This window comes from Galleria mellonella, unplaced genomic scaffold, assembly GCF_026898425.1.
Source record: "Galleria mellonella isolate WM207_F2 unplaced genomic scaffold, CSIRO_AGI_GalMel_v1 utg312, whole genome shotgun sequence".
Lineage (NCBI taxonomy): Eukaryota > Metazoa > Arthropoda > Insecta > Lepidoptera > Pyralidae > Galleria > Galleria mellonella.
In genome coordinates, this window is record NW_026442074.1 from 4,870,994 (window position 1) to 4,888,416 (window position 17,423).

Genomic DNA, 17,423 nt, shown 5'->3' on the forward strand with positions numbered 1-17,423 from the left:
TAAAGAAAATACTAAGAATTTTTTACAACAAATCGACTTGTCAAACGGACTGCATTCATCGACATATTAATTTTAAAAGTTTATCTAAATTGCTTGTATTACATGGAAATGACTTCCACTAATATTCGTAAAAATTATATATTCACTTACTTGAAATATGTACCCGGATATCCGGGTATAGAATTAGAAACAATATGCATGATATATTACTTGCACTAAATTTAAAATCATTGTTTGTGAGAGTACTACGACAACTATCAAGAACGTAATAGAAAATGTAATTGAGATACAACCACTAAATAATGACATCACTGCATTCCGTTCCTAGAGAGGCGTTTCATGAAGTAATTATAATGAGTTATATAAAATTATAATAAATATATTAGGTATTTTTTTGTTTTTTTTAAGAAACATTTTGTAAAAGTAACGAAGCATGTAACAAACTTAAATTATAATCGACTTCTAAGAACGATTTTATTTGAAATAACCACATCTCTACTAATATCATAAATTTGAAAGTGTGATTGTTACCTCTCTCTCTCTCTGTCTTAGCTCATCTATTTGTCACGAAATTTGGCATTTATGTACTACTTGGGATGGATTAATTCTAGTAAAGCAATGTATCACACCATGGGCATTGCAGGGTATTCTGCGATGTCCACGGTGCTATTCATGGCTATATGCCACGGTTATCATTTTTCATCAAATATTTATATATAAAATATAAATGGATTGTTCTATAAAAAATCAACTTCAATTGTGACAGCACCAGTTAATTTTGTTTTAAAAAGTAAACTGATAAAACCGATTTTGATAAAAATTCTATTCTTTTTATATTCATTTTACAGTAATTTGTAAGTATATCGCAAGACAGACAAAAAATATTTTTTCAAATCGGTTTACAATTGACTAAATTATGAAGCAACAAACATAAAAAAAATACAACGGAATTGAGAACCTTTCGAAGTCGGCTGAAAAAATACTATTTTTATTTATTAAAGGTGTTTTTGCTATTTTCACTTTCTAATTTGTTTTCTCATAACACAAACAAATCCTTCGATTCTAGTTGAATCTATCGCATGCAGTTATCAAACAATGGTTCAGCGCAAACTAATAATTTGCATTCGTATTTGAACATCCATACTTAGAAATTAAATTTCACAAATTACTATTAGAACAAAGCGATAAAAAATCTGGTGCAATATTTATTTAAACTCCCGTGTGAGCAAGATCATACAGTTCGAACTGTCTATATAATGATGTCAAGAACTAAACAAGAACAGCTATTAAAATATCAACAAATATTTATTTGAATATAATTATTATATAAGTCACAATAAATCGATTTAGAATAGATTTCATGCCTATGGTATGAGCCGATGCAACAACGACGGCTATATCTAATTTGAAACGAATTGAATTGTCAAAACGATTGAACTATTGAAATAAATCGTCATGTTTTATTATAATATATTGTTCAATAACTCTGTCATTTTTATATATCTACAGCACTCAATGGAAGATACAAACAGGAATTATTTATCATAAATATCAAAAGTTTAAATGGTTGTGATCGTTATCATATTCCAACGCATTTTCCACTTTAAAAATTAAGTATTTATTTATGTTACAGTTATTTTTCAAAGGTCATAGTTAATTTCATGCTTTATGAAATATGAATTGCCCTTATATAATGTAACTGACACACAAATAGAATACATTGCTATGATGAGTTATTCTATGAGTATATCTCAAAGAGATGACGAGTATTTCTATTTGCACACTTACTACTTTTACTTACTATACTTATAGAACAACAATATTATTAAATAAAAATAAATCATTCGCAGTTTGAACACCGAGCGGTTAAGACTAGGCTCATAGCAACGTTATATAGGCTGAAGCAGAATTTGCTAAAGTTCAGTAAAATAATATTATTTGCAAAGTACCAATACAGACTTCATTATAACAAGTCAACAAACAAGTTATAATATCAAATCGTTTAGATTTCTTGAATGCTATGCGACGATGCTACGAAATATACAAAAAATCACGTTCACAAACACTGTCAATTATTATCGACATCAAACTGTTACTACATCTGGTAATTTCATAATGGAACAATGGAGGCTGGTTCCATTAGCAAAAGTTAACAGATGATATCGTGTTGTAACTTCTAACACTGGTACTTGTTAGCACAAAATGACTCTGACGATAATATGACAGTGAAACTATTTTGAAAGGCTTTAATGTAATATTACCTATCTCAAAATTGTAAAGTGGTAATTTAAAAAATCTGTATAATATTTATTTTAAAGGGGTAGAATATTTTCCATTTTTAAAGACCTTTACTACTACGATATCTAACATAATATAAGGGCAATAATTGTTAGCTCCACTAAAGAGCTAAGGTTTGGAATTCGAATCTCCATCGATCTTTTATGAAATAGATTTTTCTAAATTAATTCTGATTTTATTATATCAAATTATTGCTTAGAAGAACTAATTACCACAAATATATCAAGCAATTCGACTGGAATGTCTACAACATTATCAGTATCATGTGTATGTCAACTGAAATTAATCTGTTTACAAACATTTACAAAAACAAGTTTTAGTAGCTTTTATGCTTCATCAGACTTTTGGCTTTACACAGCGTTTTTATGAATATTAGTCAAACAAGCCCAAACCCCAACATATTTATTATGGATAGTTGATTAGAATTATTTTGTTTAATTCCATTACCATTAGTATGTATAGTATGTATGCGACTGCCAACACTAAAATAATAATAAACTAATATGGACTTCCGCAAAATAACACCTAGTTCAGTAAAATATCATGTTTAGTTCACGAGTTCCTAAAGTCAGCTTCCGTTATCATCATCAGACCAGCTCGATGGTACCGTAATATTGTATTGTCATAACTTACACAAGTATGCTGAAGCATACTTGGGATGCTAACAAGCGGTAAAAATTTCATCATATCAGTCTTTAACTGTCCACTGCTGAACATAAGCCTCCCCTTTGGGAGATTTTGCCAGTAGTTGACAGTGCTTGACAGGCGGATTGACAACCGCAGTTAGGCTTTGGAGATGTTTTAAGAAGGACGTTGCTGCCCATCCCTCCTCTTCCCTTAGTCGACTCTCACGACATATACGGGTAAGGAATGGCCTATTCTATGCCGAGATCACTCGGTTAAAAATATACCTATTGCAAATTTTATACGGAAAGACATACTAAAGCAAGTCAAATAAAGGCTTCTTCTAGGAGCTCTGATAACTTTATCGACAGTTAGAACACAACGTATTACAAAGTAACATTATTTGGTTTTGGTACTTCTATTCATACCACTGTTGTTATGGTGAACGTAACATTCAACTTGTCCACAATATGTCGACCAATCTATTGTGCTAAAAGAAAAACACGTCGATATATCTCGAATTAATTGGATTTGTACATACGCCATAATTGAACGGTGTAATAGTAAATTTAAAAATGTGGTCAACCACCCGAATTGACCAGAAACTTAAATTCGACATAGTTTTTTAATGACAACACAAAATACTTAATGGAACGATCAACACCATAAGTCGATTAACACATCTAAATTTCTAAAAGCCCTATTGCATGCATAAGCAGTTGCATAAATTCAGATAATTCTGGCCTTTTACGATGCCCATCCAATTCTGAGCAACTTATGCAATGGCGTTTTAACGATTGAAACTAACTAATCAGGAGAGTTTGTACAAAGTCATCTATGCGTATATGGTTACCTCTTTACTACTCGTGTGTCAAGCAGCACTTATGTTTGCAAAGTCGTATTTGTGGTTAAATAGTTGAGATATGGCAATAAAATTACAGAGTATAGAGTTGTTAATTTTTAGGAAAGAACGGTAACATATGTGTCACAATATAATCTGTGAAATCCGCAGTACTGATTTTGTCTACAGATGATAGTAGCTACTTCTAACCAAAGGAGTTGGCTAATTCAAATAACATAACAAATATATAAGTATATCTTAATATTATCTCTCTTGGTCCAGATACGTATTTATTTTTTTCAAGCCTACAAAGTTTCCGATGAGTGTTGATTTCTCCTTCACAACAATGTTTTGATATAGAAGGGTTTGTTATTCATTTTTTTCCATACTGACGTATTATCTGATTAAATCCGATCCGATAAGAAAAAATCATTATTTTTCGGATGTAAATGAATTTCGGTTGCAAATAATTACGTTAGGTAATACAGTTTCGTTTTGAACGAAATATAGTCAAAACATACGACATGGTCTGATTCGTGCATCATAATAAACGTATTGTTACGGTAACTTAATAGGCTTCGAAGAGGCACATGAACAATAGGAGATGGTGTTTATTTGTGTTCAGGTGGAATTTAAAGATAAATCTTGATCTTTCTTTTGTTTTTAGGATTTTATAGCGAAAATCAATTTGTGTCTACTTTATTGACTGCGAAAAAGTAAAATACTTTTACATGCTTCGTGCGATTCCAGAATTAGTATTTTGTAAGCAGTATTGAAAATACAACAAACGAATCAAGTTTCCATTACCGTATTATCTACAAGAGATGACATGGTAAATTAAAATAATCCAATCATCATATTTTACAATCTATGTAACCGTACGTAAGTCAAACAGATTAAGTCAACGTTTTTTGTTTCTATACTTAAAGAGTAAAAACTAAAATATTCGTCTAAAACTATCAAATGTAGTTGTTTTTTGCTTTTTAGAAAATACCTATTTTATGTATATGTTCCAAATGAAGTGGTTAAGCAGATTCCCTAAAGTATTTGTTTAGGTCCAAAACAAAAATGCACAATTTTATATATTAAATATAGAAAAATGATTAAAAACTGCTTACGATTTCTGCAATTAAGAATCAAGAAAAAAAAATATAGCAGACATTATAAGACCAACGTTGTTAGAATCCCAGTATCTTGTACGGAACACTTTTAATCCAAATACGACTTACATTTGTCTATTTTACATTTTTTTATATTGTCATAACTCCAATATAAACGTTGGTCATGATGACAGAGAAGTAAGAAATCATATTGAGCGGGTAATAGCAATCATCCTGACATTATTTATTATATGGTAGTATTTGGAGTGATTTAGATAAATACAAGCAATAGGTACCTAGTTATTTTTCTTTATAAGTTTCACTCTTATATAGCTATAGTTACATAGTCACGGCCCGATTCTCTATCTACGATACGATACTCCAATAACAATATATACACTCATGACTATAATCCCTAATGGGGTAGTTAGAGGAATTTGTCGACAGTTGCTATTGTAGTAAAAATATTGACATGTTGATGTTCACATTTTGCCGAGCATATTGGATTACAAGCCTTTTTACTAGAGGGAAACTTTGTACAAATGTCGTTAGCTTGGGCACTTCTGTCCTATTCGAGTTTCTACCGTGGAGCAATTGTGTTTGCATGGCTGTGTTTCGGTTTGAAGAGTGGGATATGTCAATGAATTTACAGGGTATAGAGGAATAACATCTTAGTCCTCAGAAATGGCAACGCATGGGGGTATCATGGGCGAAACTGTATACTCAATTATGCCCATGGTACTGCTCATGTCTATAGGCGACGATTACCACTTTCCATCCAGGTTTGTTGTTTTCCATCATTGGAGTCAGAAATTTAAATTGACAAAATGTTTTTGAGCGTCAGCCAATAATTAATATTTCATCAAATATTTATATAACGAGAATCTATACTCCCGTATGGTCCCGGCTTAGAGTAGGCCACCCCTTCCTTTCCCGTGAGTGTCGTAAGAGGCGACTAATATAGGACGAGGGGATGGGTAGCAACGTCCCACTTAAAACATCTCGAAAGCCTAACTGTTATTGCAAATCCGCCTGCCATGCGTGGCATTACGTTCAGCAGTAGACAGTTAAAGGCTGATAAGATGAGGATGAAAGAGACTAATATTCGCAACAAAAGTATAAAAAAAAATTCTATCTTAGGGTTTTTTCCTATTATCAATAGCAATAATGATTACAGTTGCATGGGAGTCATTCTATGTCGTATACATCTTGTGTCATCATCATCATCATCATCAGGTATTGACTGTCCATTGCCGAAAATAAGCTTCCCATATTAGGGGGTTTTGTCAGTAGTAACCATGCTTGGTAGGCGGGTTGGCAACCGTCGTTATGTTTCAATGATATTTTAAGAGAGACCTACTGCCCGTCCGATGTCAATCAGTCCCTTAGTCGCTTCTTACATTGAGAGAGGGCATTGTGTGTACTAAAAATTAAATAAAAATAAATCGATTCAATTAAAGTAACTATTACTAGTATTTTATAGAATACCGTGTGGACAAATAATACACGATTTAATCAGAATAAAAGCAGCCTGTTACCGAACTTTAATACTAACTCATTATTGATTACTTTCACGAGATCGCTTTAGGAACCGCAGCGTACTCTAGAAATTAGATCATATCTTCCGCACAACTAGGAAATTGTTATAGCGGTCTCATTCTAGCTTGTAATAAATTACATGAACCTGTCTCATTCCCTCTGTATTTGTTACATCGACTGGTGTTACATAAAACCATTGATCCTTTCTCTAAAAATTTCAAAATATAACTTTAGCTCAATAGGGCTGGTTTAATTCAATCTAATTGTACACTTGTAAACTATATCCTGAAAATTTGACCTATAAATCTCCAAGAACTGTAATAAAATAATAAACTCTTTGTGTGCGATAATAAAAATAATAAATAAAACATCCGGATTGGCTGAATAGGATATTGCAAACACAGCAAATAAAGTGTACCCAAAATACAACGATAATATTATTAACATTATCGTTGGATTTTGAGTAACATTGGATACGAAAACTAATAATTATCTCTTTACTATGAAGATTCAATAAATGGTCATGAACCATCGCTTTTCTAGGAAAAAGCAGTATATGATTTAATTTTATCTATTTATTTATTTATTTTGTAATATACAGATGTCCTCTTCACATAATGTCATTTAAAAATATATATAAAGTATAGCTTCAGGTAGTGTTCATATTTTTCACTACATTTTTCTCTGAGAAAATCGTCAATAGAATTATATATAGATGACCTACCATTTGTAAAGATAAAATTTTTAATACTATGGTTCTAGACTCTTCTTTTGACAATTTATGAAGAAGACCCACATTCAGCAGATTTATGATAATAACATAATGATAAAGACGGTATATACATATGCACATATTACTATATAATTACTTATTCACAGTCAATACTAATAATACGATACATAACTCACAATTTTCTCAAACATTTAATGCGGCCAATTACTATAAATTGAAAAATGTTATGATTGATCTAATGTCTATATTATTAATATCTAATATTTATTAACTAGCGATCCCGGTTTCACGCGGGTACACATTACATCACGTCACATTAGAAACCTCTAAATTTATCAGTGTTTCTCTATAATATAACCTTCCTCTTGAAACACTCTATCTATTAAACAAAACCGCTTCAAAATCCGTTGCGTAGTTTTAAAGATGTGAGCACACATAGGTACGGACAGACAGCGACAGCGACTTTGTTTTATACTATGTAGTGATTAACTGCATTGTGATTGTTAATAATGTGTACTAGAAGAGATCAATAACCTATATCAAGAGAAATAATTACCACTAATAGAGACCTATTATTTTTATTTAAAAATGCACTTACTGTTTACGAATTATTATTGCCTTATTTTTCATTTTACTCATACAGCATTTACCTGAAACAGAAAAAATAATAGTAAAGATAAGCTCATAAATATACCCTTATAAGAAGTGCAACTATTTTACCATAGCACACCTCATGAACTGTTGTTTCTGAATACATTAAACGCAGCCCCTCTATTATTTTTATTAAATTATATGAATTAAAGTAAATGACAAATGTACATATGTAAATGTATTTTTAAACATAATTATATATTATTTTTTTAATTATGAACCAGTATTTTTTTATTGTTATTGTATAAATTTAAAACAGCTGAAAGAAAATGACGATGAATGTAGATACAACATCAATTTGTATCTGATCTTCGACATGCTAATTACTACTCAGCATTGCTAGAAACTTTTGATATCATAATAATATTTATGTGTCAAACAAACAATTCAATATGAAACTTAGGGGGAAAAGGGATTGTTAGTAATGGAGACTGAGAATCCCGTTGCTAGCAATATACCCAACCAGGTCGACCTCCTCGCGGTTCTCCCTGGAAACTATCATGGTTAATTCCTGATGAATTCATCATGATGGGCTAACTGGCCTGTTTTCATTCTCATCTATCACCCCGCACTGGTGCTCCGCCAGCGTATCCCGTTAGCGCAGGCGGGGTTACCATACCATTTTCACCCATCAAAAAAAAAAAATATGAAACTTATGTATTTCTTTTTTCTTAATTCCAGATTCGAGAAACGCGAAACCACTTCTTGACTAGCGAGTGCCATGTTGCTTAACATGTCGCCGCTGCGGCAAATACCACCAAACACAAATAAACCAAAACGAAGAAGCAAACCCCCAGACAAATACAAAAATATAAACGGATAATCATAAATATCCTAGTCTTTATTATAATATAAAAAAAACCAAAGCTTATTTTACACTGTGATACTGACGACACATCGTACCTTAAAAGTTATCTATGATAGATTCGAAATTTAAAAATGGGAGTCCATGTGCTTCTAGCTTCTACAGCGCTGAAAACAATCAGTGTGACTGGGCTGTGGTTAATACCGCTACTTCTAGGAGCACTTACTTACCACAACTACAATTCTTATGACCCAGAAGCGAAGGTTTTAGACAAAGAGCCCAAAAGAGAATATGATTTTATAGTTGTTGGCGGAGGTTCAGCTGGCGCTGTTGTAGCCAACCGGCTAACTGAAGTGATGAATTGGAACGTTCTGTTATTGGAAAGTGGTAAGTAATTTAAAAAAAAAATATATTATCCTATAATGTTTATAATTATCTCATCATAATATTTGAACAACCTTATTACTCTTCATTCTGTTTAATCACGAAACAACTAAATTGGTTAAATCGAATTTTCTTTTAAATGTTGTCTATTATATACACATATATTTAGATCAACTTTTTATTAACAAATATTTACAGTCTTCAATACCTTTAAAATGAAATGTTACTTATATTTAAGATCCAAAGTAAACTACTATAAAATATCGTGTAAATTAATAGATTAAATTAAATTCTCGATAATTTTCAATATGTATCATCAAAAGAATTGATTGTGTATTTTTTAATTACGAGTATATAAATTTTAGACCAGAGGGAGACTTTGTACAAAAGTCGATTGCTTGGGTACCTCTGTCCCATTCGTGTTTCAACCGTGAAGCAGTTGTGTTTGTATGGCTGTGTTTCGGTTTGAAGAGTGGGATATGGCGTGAACTTACTGGGTACAGAGGAATAACACTTGAGTCCTCAGGAATGGCAACGCATGGGCGAAACAGTATACTCTGTTATGTCCATGGTACTGCTCATGTCTATAGGGGACGGTTATCACTTTCCATCAGGTGGGCCGTGAGCTTGTTTGCCATTCTAAGTTGTATAAAAAAAAAATTGTCCGAAATTTGACTGCAGAAAGAAAAAGGTCATTGTAAAAGTCCAAGAACAACTAATCTCGAACTGTTTTGACAAACTGCGTGGCACAGCACTTTGCTTTGTGTAATGAAATCCCGGATTCGGTTTCCAGCCGAGTCAATTTCGATAACAAATTTGTTGAAATTGGTTGCCTGTCTTTCTAACTTGGCTTGAATACCTAGCGATTGTTCTGATTGTATAGACACTTATAAACTATTCCATCATCATCATTTCAGCCATTATTCGTCCACTGCTAGATATAAGCCTCCCCCATAGACTGCCATAAAGAACGGTTCTGAGCCACCTGTATCCACTGACTCCCTGCAATGCATTGCAGATCGTCACTCCATTTAGTGAGGGGTCGTCCTACACCGCCTTTACCTGTACTGGGTCGCAAATCAAGAACCTTTCTTCTCTATCGGTTATCGGTTCACTGAGCTATGTGACCAGCCCATTGGCACTTCAGCTTGCTTATCCTAAACTATTTAAATTTTATTTATATAAACTGTTTGTTTGTGGATATTCCAGGTCCAGATGAGAACGAAATCACCGACGTCCCTTCATTAGCTGGTTATCTCCAGCTAACGAAGTTAGACTGGCAATACAAGACGGAGCCTACATCGTATGCTTGCTTGGGGTTCAAAAAGCGCAGATGCAGTTGGCCACGTGGCAAGGTAAAAATTAATGTAATTACTAGCCGATGTATAAGTTTTTAAATATAATGAAATAATTGCTACAATAAGTCTGGTTTAATGATTCTATGTACCTGCTACATTTACAATCACGAATTAATTTTAGTCGATGCTAAAATTTGTGTGCCAATATATAATATTAATAAAATATATTTTCATCCAACAAGAAAATATAAAATTATATCTTTAAAACAGTTTTACTATTCCATCATTTTTCAATTCTATACTATAATATAATTTTTAAACTAAGAAGTATTGACATTACATAATGTTATAAATTATTAATGCATAAAAAATAAATAGAAAAATTTCTGCATTTCAGGTCCTTGGCGGGTCCAGTGTCTTGAATTACATGATTTATGTTCGTGGAAACAAATATGATTTCGATCAGTGGGAGTCCTTTGGAAACCCAGGATGGAGTTACCGAGATGTTTTAAAATATTTCATTAAATCCGAAGACAACAGAAATCCATACTTAGCTAAAAGTAAATACCACGGTAGAGGAGGATACTTAACTGTCCAAGAGGCACCTTGGAGAACTCCTCTGGTGGCTGCTTTCGTTGAAGCGGGTGTAGAAATTGGTTATGAAAATAGAGATATAAACGGAGCTGTTCAAACAGGATTTATGATAGCCCAGGGTACTATAAGACGCGGTTCAAGATGTAGCACAGCAAAAGCTTTTCTAAGACCTATTCGTACGAGAAGAAACCTCGATGTATCGCTAAATACACAAGTGACAAGAATCTTAATAAACCCTGTAACAATGAAGGCCTACGGAGTGGAATATATAAAAAGAGGAATGAAGAGAGTCGTTTATGCGAAGAAAGAAGTAATTTTGTCGGCTGGAGCTATTAATAGTCCGCAATTATTAATGTTGTCAGGAATAGGGCCTAAAGACCATTTGAGAAATGTCGGAATAAGAGTGCTAAAAGATTTACCTGTTGGTGAAAATCTGCAAGACCACGTTGGTGTTGGTGGGTTAACGTTTCTAGTCGATAAACCTGTGGCCATTGTTCAAAATCGCTTCCAAGCATTCCCCGTAACCATGAATTATGTGATAAATGAACGAGGACCTATGACTGTTCTTGGAGGTTTAGAGGGAGTAGCTTTTGTAAATACTAAATACGCAAATAGCACTGGTTTGTGGCCTGATGTTCAATTTCATATGGCACCTGCGTCATTTTCTTCTGACAACGGACAAATCGTTAGAAAGATTCTTGGCCTTACTGATGAAGTTTACGATACTGTTTACAAGCCCATCGCAAATAAAGATGCCTGGACTATAATGCCGCTTTTACTGCGTCCAAATACTCGAGGTTACGTCAGATTGAAAAGTTCAAACCCATTTCATTATCCGATTATGAATCCACGTTACCATGAAAATGCTTTAGATGTAGCTAGATTAGTAGAAGGAATAAAAATAGCATTAAAAGTAGCCAATGCTTCTCCATTTAAGCAATTCGGTTCTAGGTTATATATGAAACCACTGCCGAACTGCAAGCAATTTAAGTTCATGTCTGATGAGTATATAGAGTGTCAAGTGAGAACTATATCAATGACGATATATCATCAATGTGGAACAGCAAAGATGGGACCTGAATGGGATAAAGAGGCTGTTGTTGATCCTAGGTTAAGGGTATATGGTGTAGAAGGATTAAGAGTAATCGATGCTAGTATTATGCCTACCATAGTTAGTGGAAATACTAATGCAGCTGTTATCATGATCGGAGAAAAAGGAGCCGATTTGATAAAAGAGGACTGGTTGAGTGGGAAACATCGGTGACGAAAATTTAAAACACATTTTATGTTACCAGTAATGATAATATTTTAAGTACTCCTATTTTGCCAAATGTATTACTGCTTGTAATCATAAACATTAAAATATTTTATAATTTATTGCTGTATATTGCTATGACGTAGCCCTTAAAGAAGTATATTTACTTTGTAGTTTCGATAATCGTTATTCACAAATTATTCTTTGAACTTTATAAGTGTTCATTTCTGATATTATGAATAATAATTTAGTAGTGTAGAACGTATAATACATCAATATTTATCAAGATATCAAGAAATTATAAATAATAAAATAAACTCTATAGTAGCAGCTCAAACTATAACTATTTTATGACATATAGTCAAATATGTACAAAATTGAAACAAATATCATTTAAAAAATGTCAATTCATTCTATATCAAATGAATAATCTTTAATTGCAAAATTATGAACCTGTAATGCAAACCGAAACATTAAGTACATGTTTTGAAAATTTGTCTTCTAAAAATGTTAGTTATATCTACTTATACTTCTGAGCCATGTTTCAACACTGGCATTATACTTGTAACGGTAAAACATGGACGACATATATTTGTAGAATATGTATAAAATATTCAAAATAAATGTATGTAGATCACATAGTAATAAAATACCAATGTAAATTGTGTAAATATGTAAATTACATTTAGAAGTGAATTAAAAATTATGTTGTCAAATCAACAAGTAACAGGTTAAATGATAATGTAAGATTACGATACCAAGTAAGTCTTAAAAGCCTTCATAACGTTAGCTTACCAAAGCGTGGTAACATCGTATTTTTTAAAAACAATTTAAATAATTTCAATGTATCTGATCAATCATTTACGTGCTTTGCTAGCGAACTAAAACATTAATCATACTATAATATACTTATTAAGCGGTTACTTATTAATTGAACATTGATGGCAAAAAATTATGTGAAAAATTTCCATGCAAAATTTAAAATGGATACGATGTTTATGGTGGTAAATTTAAATTCGACGTATTCTATGAGAAATAAGTATACTAGATGTAGACATGTAAAATAGTTCTTTTAAATTGTACTTTTGTGTAGGGACATTTTTTTTTAGAATTACTGAAACAGAACGCGATTTAAAGTGCAATCAAATTTAAAGCGTATCTTTATTACAAAGTGTTCTAGTTATACCATTTTTTCACAAAATTAATTCTAAAGTAGCAGTGATAGATAATTATGTGATAGTGAAATTGTAGTAGAAGTAAACACAAATACTAATATTGTGTTTGTTTGTTTAACCGACAGTTTTTAATGGCATGATAATGGAAATGTCGGTCCGCTAACGCTACCAGTATTGGCTAGCAGGGTACCAGTGGAATAATGGAAGCTAATAAATTAATTCTCCAAGAATTAACCACTATGGTATCCACAAACCACGTATATAATAAGATATATTGTTAGCTATATATAGATTGTTAGCAATTGCCTTTTAGATCCCATTCCCTCCCCCCCCCCTAATCGACAGTTGAATTGTCGCCTGCGTCACGAGAACGATAGTTTAAAAGGAAATAACTTAATTTAGCAATACGAATATTTTATATAAGACAGTTGGCTCATTAAGTATTTACAATTAATTATTAATATAATTACTTTTAAATTAAGTTCCTAATCGTGGTAATAATGTTCAACACCTACATTGAAATAGACGTTATATTCAATTACTGATAATACCTGTAGTTTCATGTTTTAGGTAAAAGCCAATAATCTTTAAGATTTTTTTACATTTAATATACTGGTGAATTTGTATGCATATCTTGGTGATGTTACAATGAAGTACTTGTATGAGCTCGATTTCCACAGTTAGCAACTTATGTAACTCGAGTTCCATCTGTGCGTCGTATCTTACAGATGTGCAATCTACATTTTTGTATATTTTGACTGCATAATATTCGGATTTTTGTACTTAATAATTATTAAATTACGTTGTATTGGGCAACTGATATTATCGTACGTTTGTCTTAATATTTCGGTCATTGGCGTAGTATGTTTTTTTACTCCATCATCTTCCAGTCCTAATTCTTCCATTATTCAGCCATTTAAAATACAGATATATACGTTAAGCGATTGTTAAAATTTTTCTATCACTATTGCTACTTAAAATTTATTTGTATAATATACAGTCCTTATTATGTCACCTTGTCATCTTACATTGGGGTTTCGGATGCTTGTAGTCGTCGCTCATTCCATGTCTTTATCATTCCATATTCAAATCGTAATTTATTGTATAGTTCTAAAGGCATTCAAGGCTCAAAGCATATCTCCAAGACCCATAATTGCCAAACAAGAGTGGAAAATATCCTGTTCTCAAAATTTAAAGAGTTTAACGGTTGAGATTCATAATGCAATGTAGATATTTTAAATTTACTAAACAAATAAACTTTACAATGATATATTAGTTTAGTTAATTTATAAATTTGAGATAATACCACAAGAGTGAACTCAAATAAAAATATATCGAATGAATTATTTAAAATTTGAAATGGTATCAGACTAAGAAATCCTAAGACCAATAAGAGTTGCTGATAATCAGCAGCATAATTATTAGTTGAGGGATTTGAATTAGAACGGAATGTAAAATGAAAACAAGGGTAGTATGGCTTTCTCGTGAAATGTTTCTTTATTAGGGTCATTAGGTGATTCTCTAAATGTATCAAAAAGCTTTTAGTGAGCAAGCAAGTTACTAGACACCAATCTATCACTAAGTAAGTCTAACAAATTTCGTTGGACCTTAAACTGTTACTTTTTATTAACTTTTGTGAAGATAAAATGAATAGTTGATTTATTATCACACTGCACTGTTTCTTCATAAACTATACTGTCACTAACTTGTTCAGGGATGCATGAGAGTATACTTACCAGTCAATGATTGTAAACTTTAAATCCAAAACGTTAAAGAAAAAAGTTACATTTGCATATAGATTCCATTATGTATCGTTAGTTGCTACTTAACTAGTACCTTGGCTATTGTCATAGTGCCATATTATACTTTAATATATTGTTCATTATTTATATTTCTTTTTACTTTGTTACTATTGCAATTGTATATTATGTTATATATCATGTAATAATTAGTTATAAATATAATAAACTGTTGTTTGTGTATATTTAGCTGTGCAGTTTGAGTAAGCAATTTGTTTTATCGTATATTTACAGGATAACCAGACAGAATTGTCATTTATTCTCACAATAAATTTATACATTCAGAAAAAAATAGAAAATAGCATTAAAAACACAAATGTAAAGACATTCGAGAAATCGTGTGAATAGCAATCAAAAGTTTGTATTTTTACCTTATAAAAGAAATCACAAAATAATAATAAATAAACATGTTTATACCAAAAATATTTACATTACATACAATTCTTTATAAGAAATGTAATATTATTAATAATTATATTCTTATGGGTTACGTTCCAAATTGTTTGTTGGTAATGAAAGAATATCCGATCTCCCGTAGGACCATTTAGAAGGATTCAGAACCGTATCTTAGGAAAAATAAGCTCCTAACTGTACCTAACTCGACCAGCAAGCAATTATTGTGATTGTATAGTACTTAAGATGTAAAGTCTTGTATAAACAAATTAATAAAGTTAAACTGTTACACGAGTATTTTTTATTCTGATTATTTTTAAAAGAATCAGATATAATAAAGAACTCTGTGAGAGGAACTCCATCAATTTCGAAACGATTAAGAATAATTTCGAAATTAAAGAAGCTAGAAATAAGAAGCTATGTTAGCTAATAACAGCAATAGAAAACAAAAAGTTTGAAGCAAAATTGTAGTCCATTAAATATTACTTTTTATTATTTACAATAAAATACAAACAAAATTTCACAAGTAAAACATCACGAAATTATGAAAGAGACAGCCACATTACAATTCTTAATGACTACAGTCTCTCAAACTTAACAAAACAAATTGTAACTTCTGAAATCAGACTAATTTTCGTCGAGTATGAATTACTAGAACTAAATAATATGTAAAAGAAAAAAAAATATATCTATTCATTTTTTTTAATGCAACTTAGAATGACAAACAATGGTAAACGGTCCACCTGACGGAAAGTGGTAACCGCCGCCTATAGATATGAGCAGTACCATAGACATAACAGAGTATATTGTTTCGCCCATGATACTTCCTATGCGTTGCTATTCCTGACGACTCAGGTGTTATTCCTCTGTACCCTGTAAATTCACTGCCATACCCAACTCTTCAAACCAAAACACAGCTATGCAAATACAACTGCTTTACAGCAGAAATACGAATGGGACAGAGGTACCCAAGCAAAAGAATTTTGTACAACATTTCCCTCTGACATATATTGAGAAATCAACTGTATTATATAACAGGATATTGTATGACAGGATAGTTACAAACTCTATGGTTTGCGGCGACACAGAAATTAAAATATATAAGAGGCGACTAAGGGAACTTATAGTCGAGGGATGGGCAGCAGCGTCCCTCTTGAAACATCCTCAAAGGCCTAACTGCAGTTGCCAACCCGCCTGCCAAGCGTGGCAACTACTGACAAAACCCCTCCAATTGTAAACACCACAAGAAATGTATAATAATAGTAACAAAAATAAACAAAACAGCAATATATTAATTTTATTAGTAATCAACCATTATTTGAAAAACTATATTGATCTTTTTTTATAATACTTGTAATGGAAAATCTGATGTTCACTATCAGTGATAATGATCTCCTATAGACATTACTAATACCATGAACACCCCAAAACATATTGGGATATCTACGATGAAAAGCCGTTCCTGAGTATTAGATATATCTTGTATTTCAAAGCAAAATTCCAGAACGCAAACAGAAACACGAAAGGGGTAGATGTATCCATGCAGGTAGGTAACATTGAGGACATTATTATATATATATATGGAACAACAATCAGTCTGATTGATGAACATGGTAACTTTATCTATAAGATATTCTAAATGACACTAAAAACTCTATTCTTGATATTTTTCCTAAATCACATTTTACCTTCCAAACCGCAATAAAACAAAAAGTGGTAAACGTACTTTCTAATACCTATAAAATACTCAACACAAACATAACTAACAATAACAAAAATCCCTTCCCACTCTTGTTGTATTAATTACATCTATTTTTCTTAAGTAAACTTATGTCTATAGATATAAAAACAGTAGTAGCAAAAAAAACTAAAATTTAAAATTGTACTTATTGCTTTACTTTTGTAAAGCCAAGTCGATGAACGACGAAATAATT

At 31.8% G+C, this 17,423-nt stretch overlaps 2 protein-coding genes across 4 annotated transcripts in view; one reads left to right on the forward strand and one right to left on the reverse strand.

The window, feature by feature from the left end:
- Positions 1 to 12,259, forward strand: part of LOC113514947 (glucose dehydrogenase [FAD, quinone]) — a 44,680-nt gene extending 32,421 nt beyond the window's left edge. The window contains exons 3-5 of the mRNA XM_026899044.3: positions 8,468 to 8,978; positions 10,185 to 10,330; positions 10,671 to 12,259. Of these exons, the coding sequence (XP_026754845.2) occupies positions 8,726 to 8,978; positions 10,185 to 10,330; positions 10,671 to 12,131 (1,860 nt within the window). The 5' untranslated portion in view covers positions 8,468 to 8,725 and the 3' untranslated portion in view covers positions 12,132 to 12,259. The remainder of the gene's footprint in view (positions 1 to 8,467; positions 8,979 to 10,184; positions 10,331 to 10,670) is intronic.
- Positions 1 to 17,423, reverse strand: part of LOC113515226 (flotillin-2) — a 293,605-nt gene that overhangs the window by 197,982 nt on the left and 78,200 nt on the right. The gene's annotated exons all lie outside the window — the stretch shown is intronic.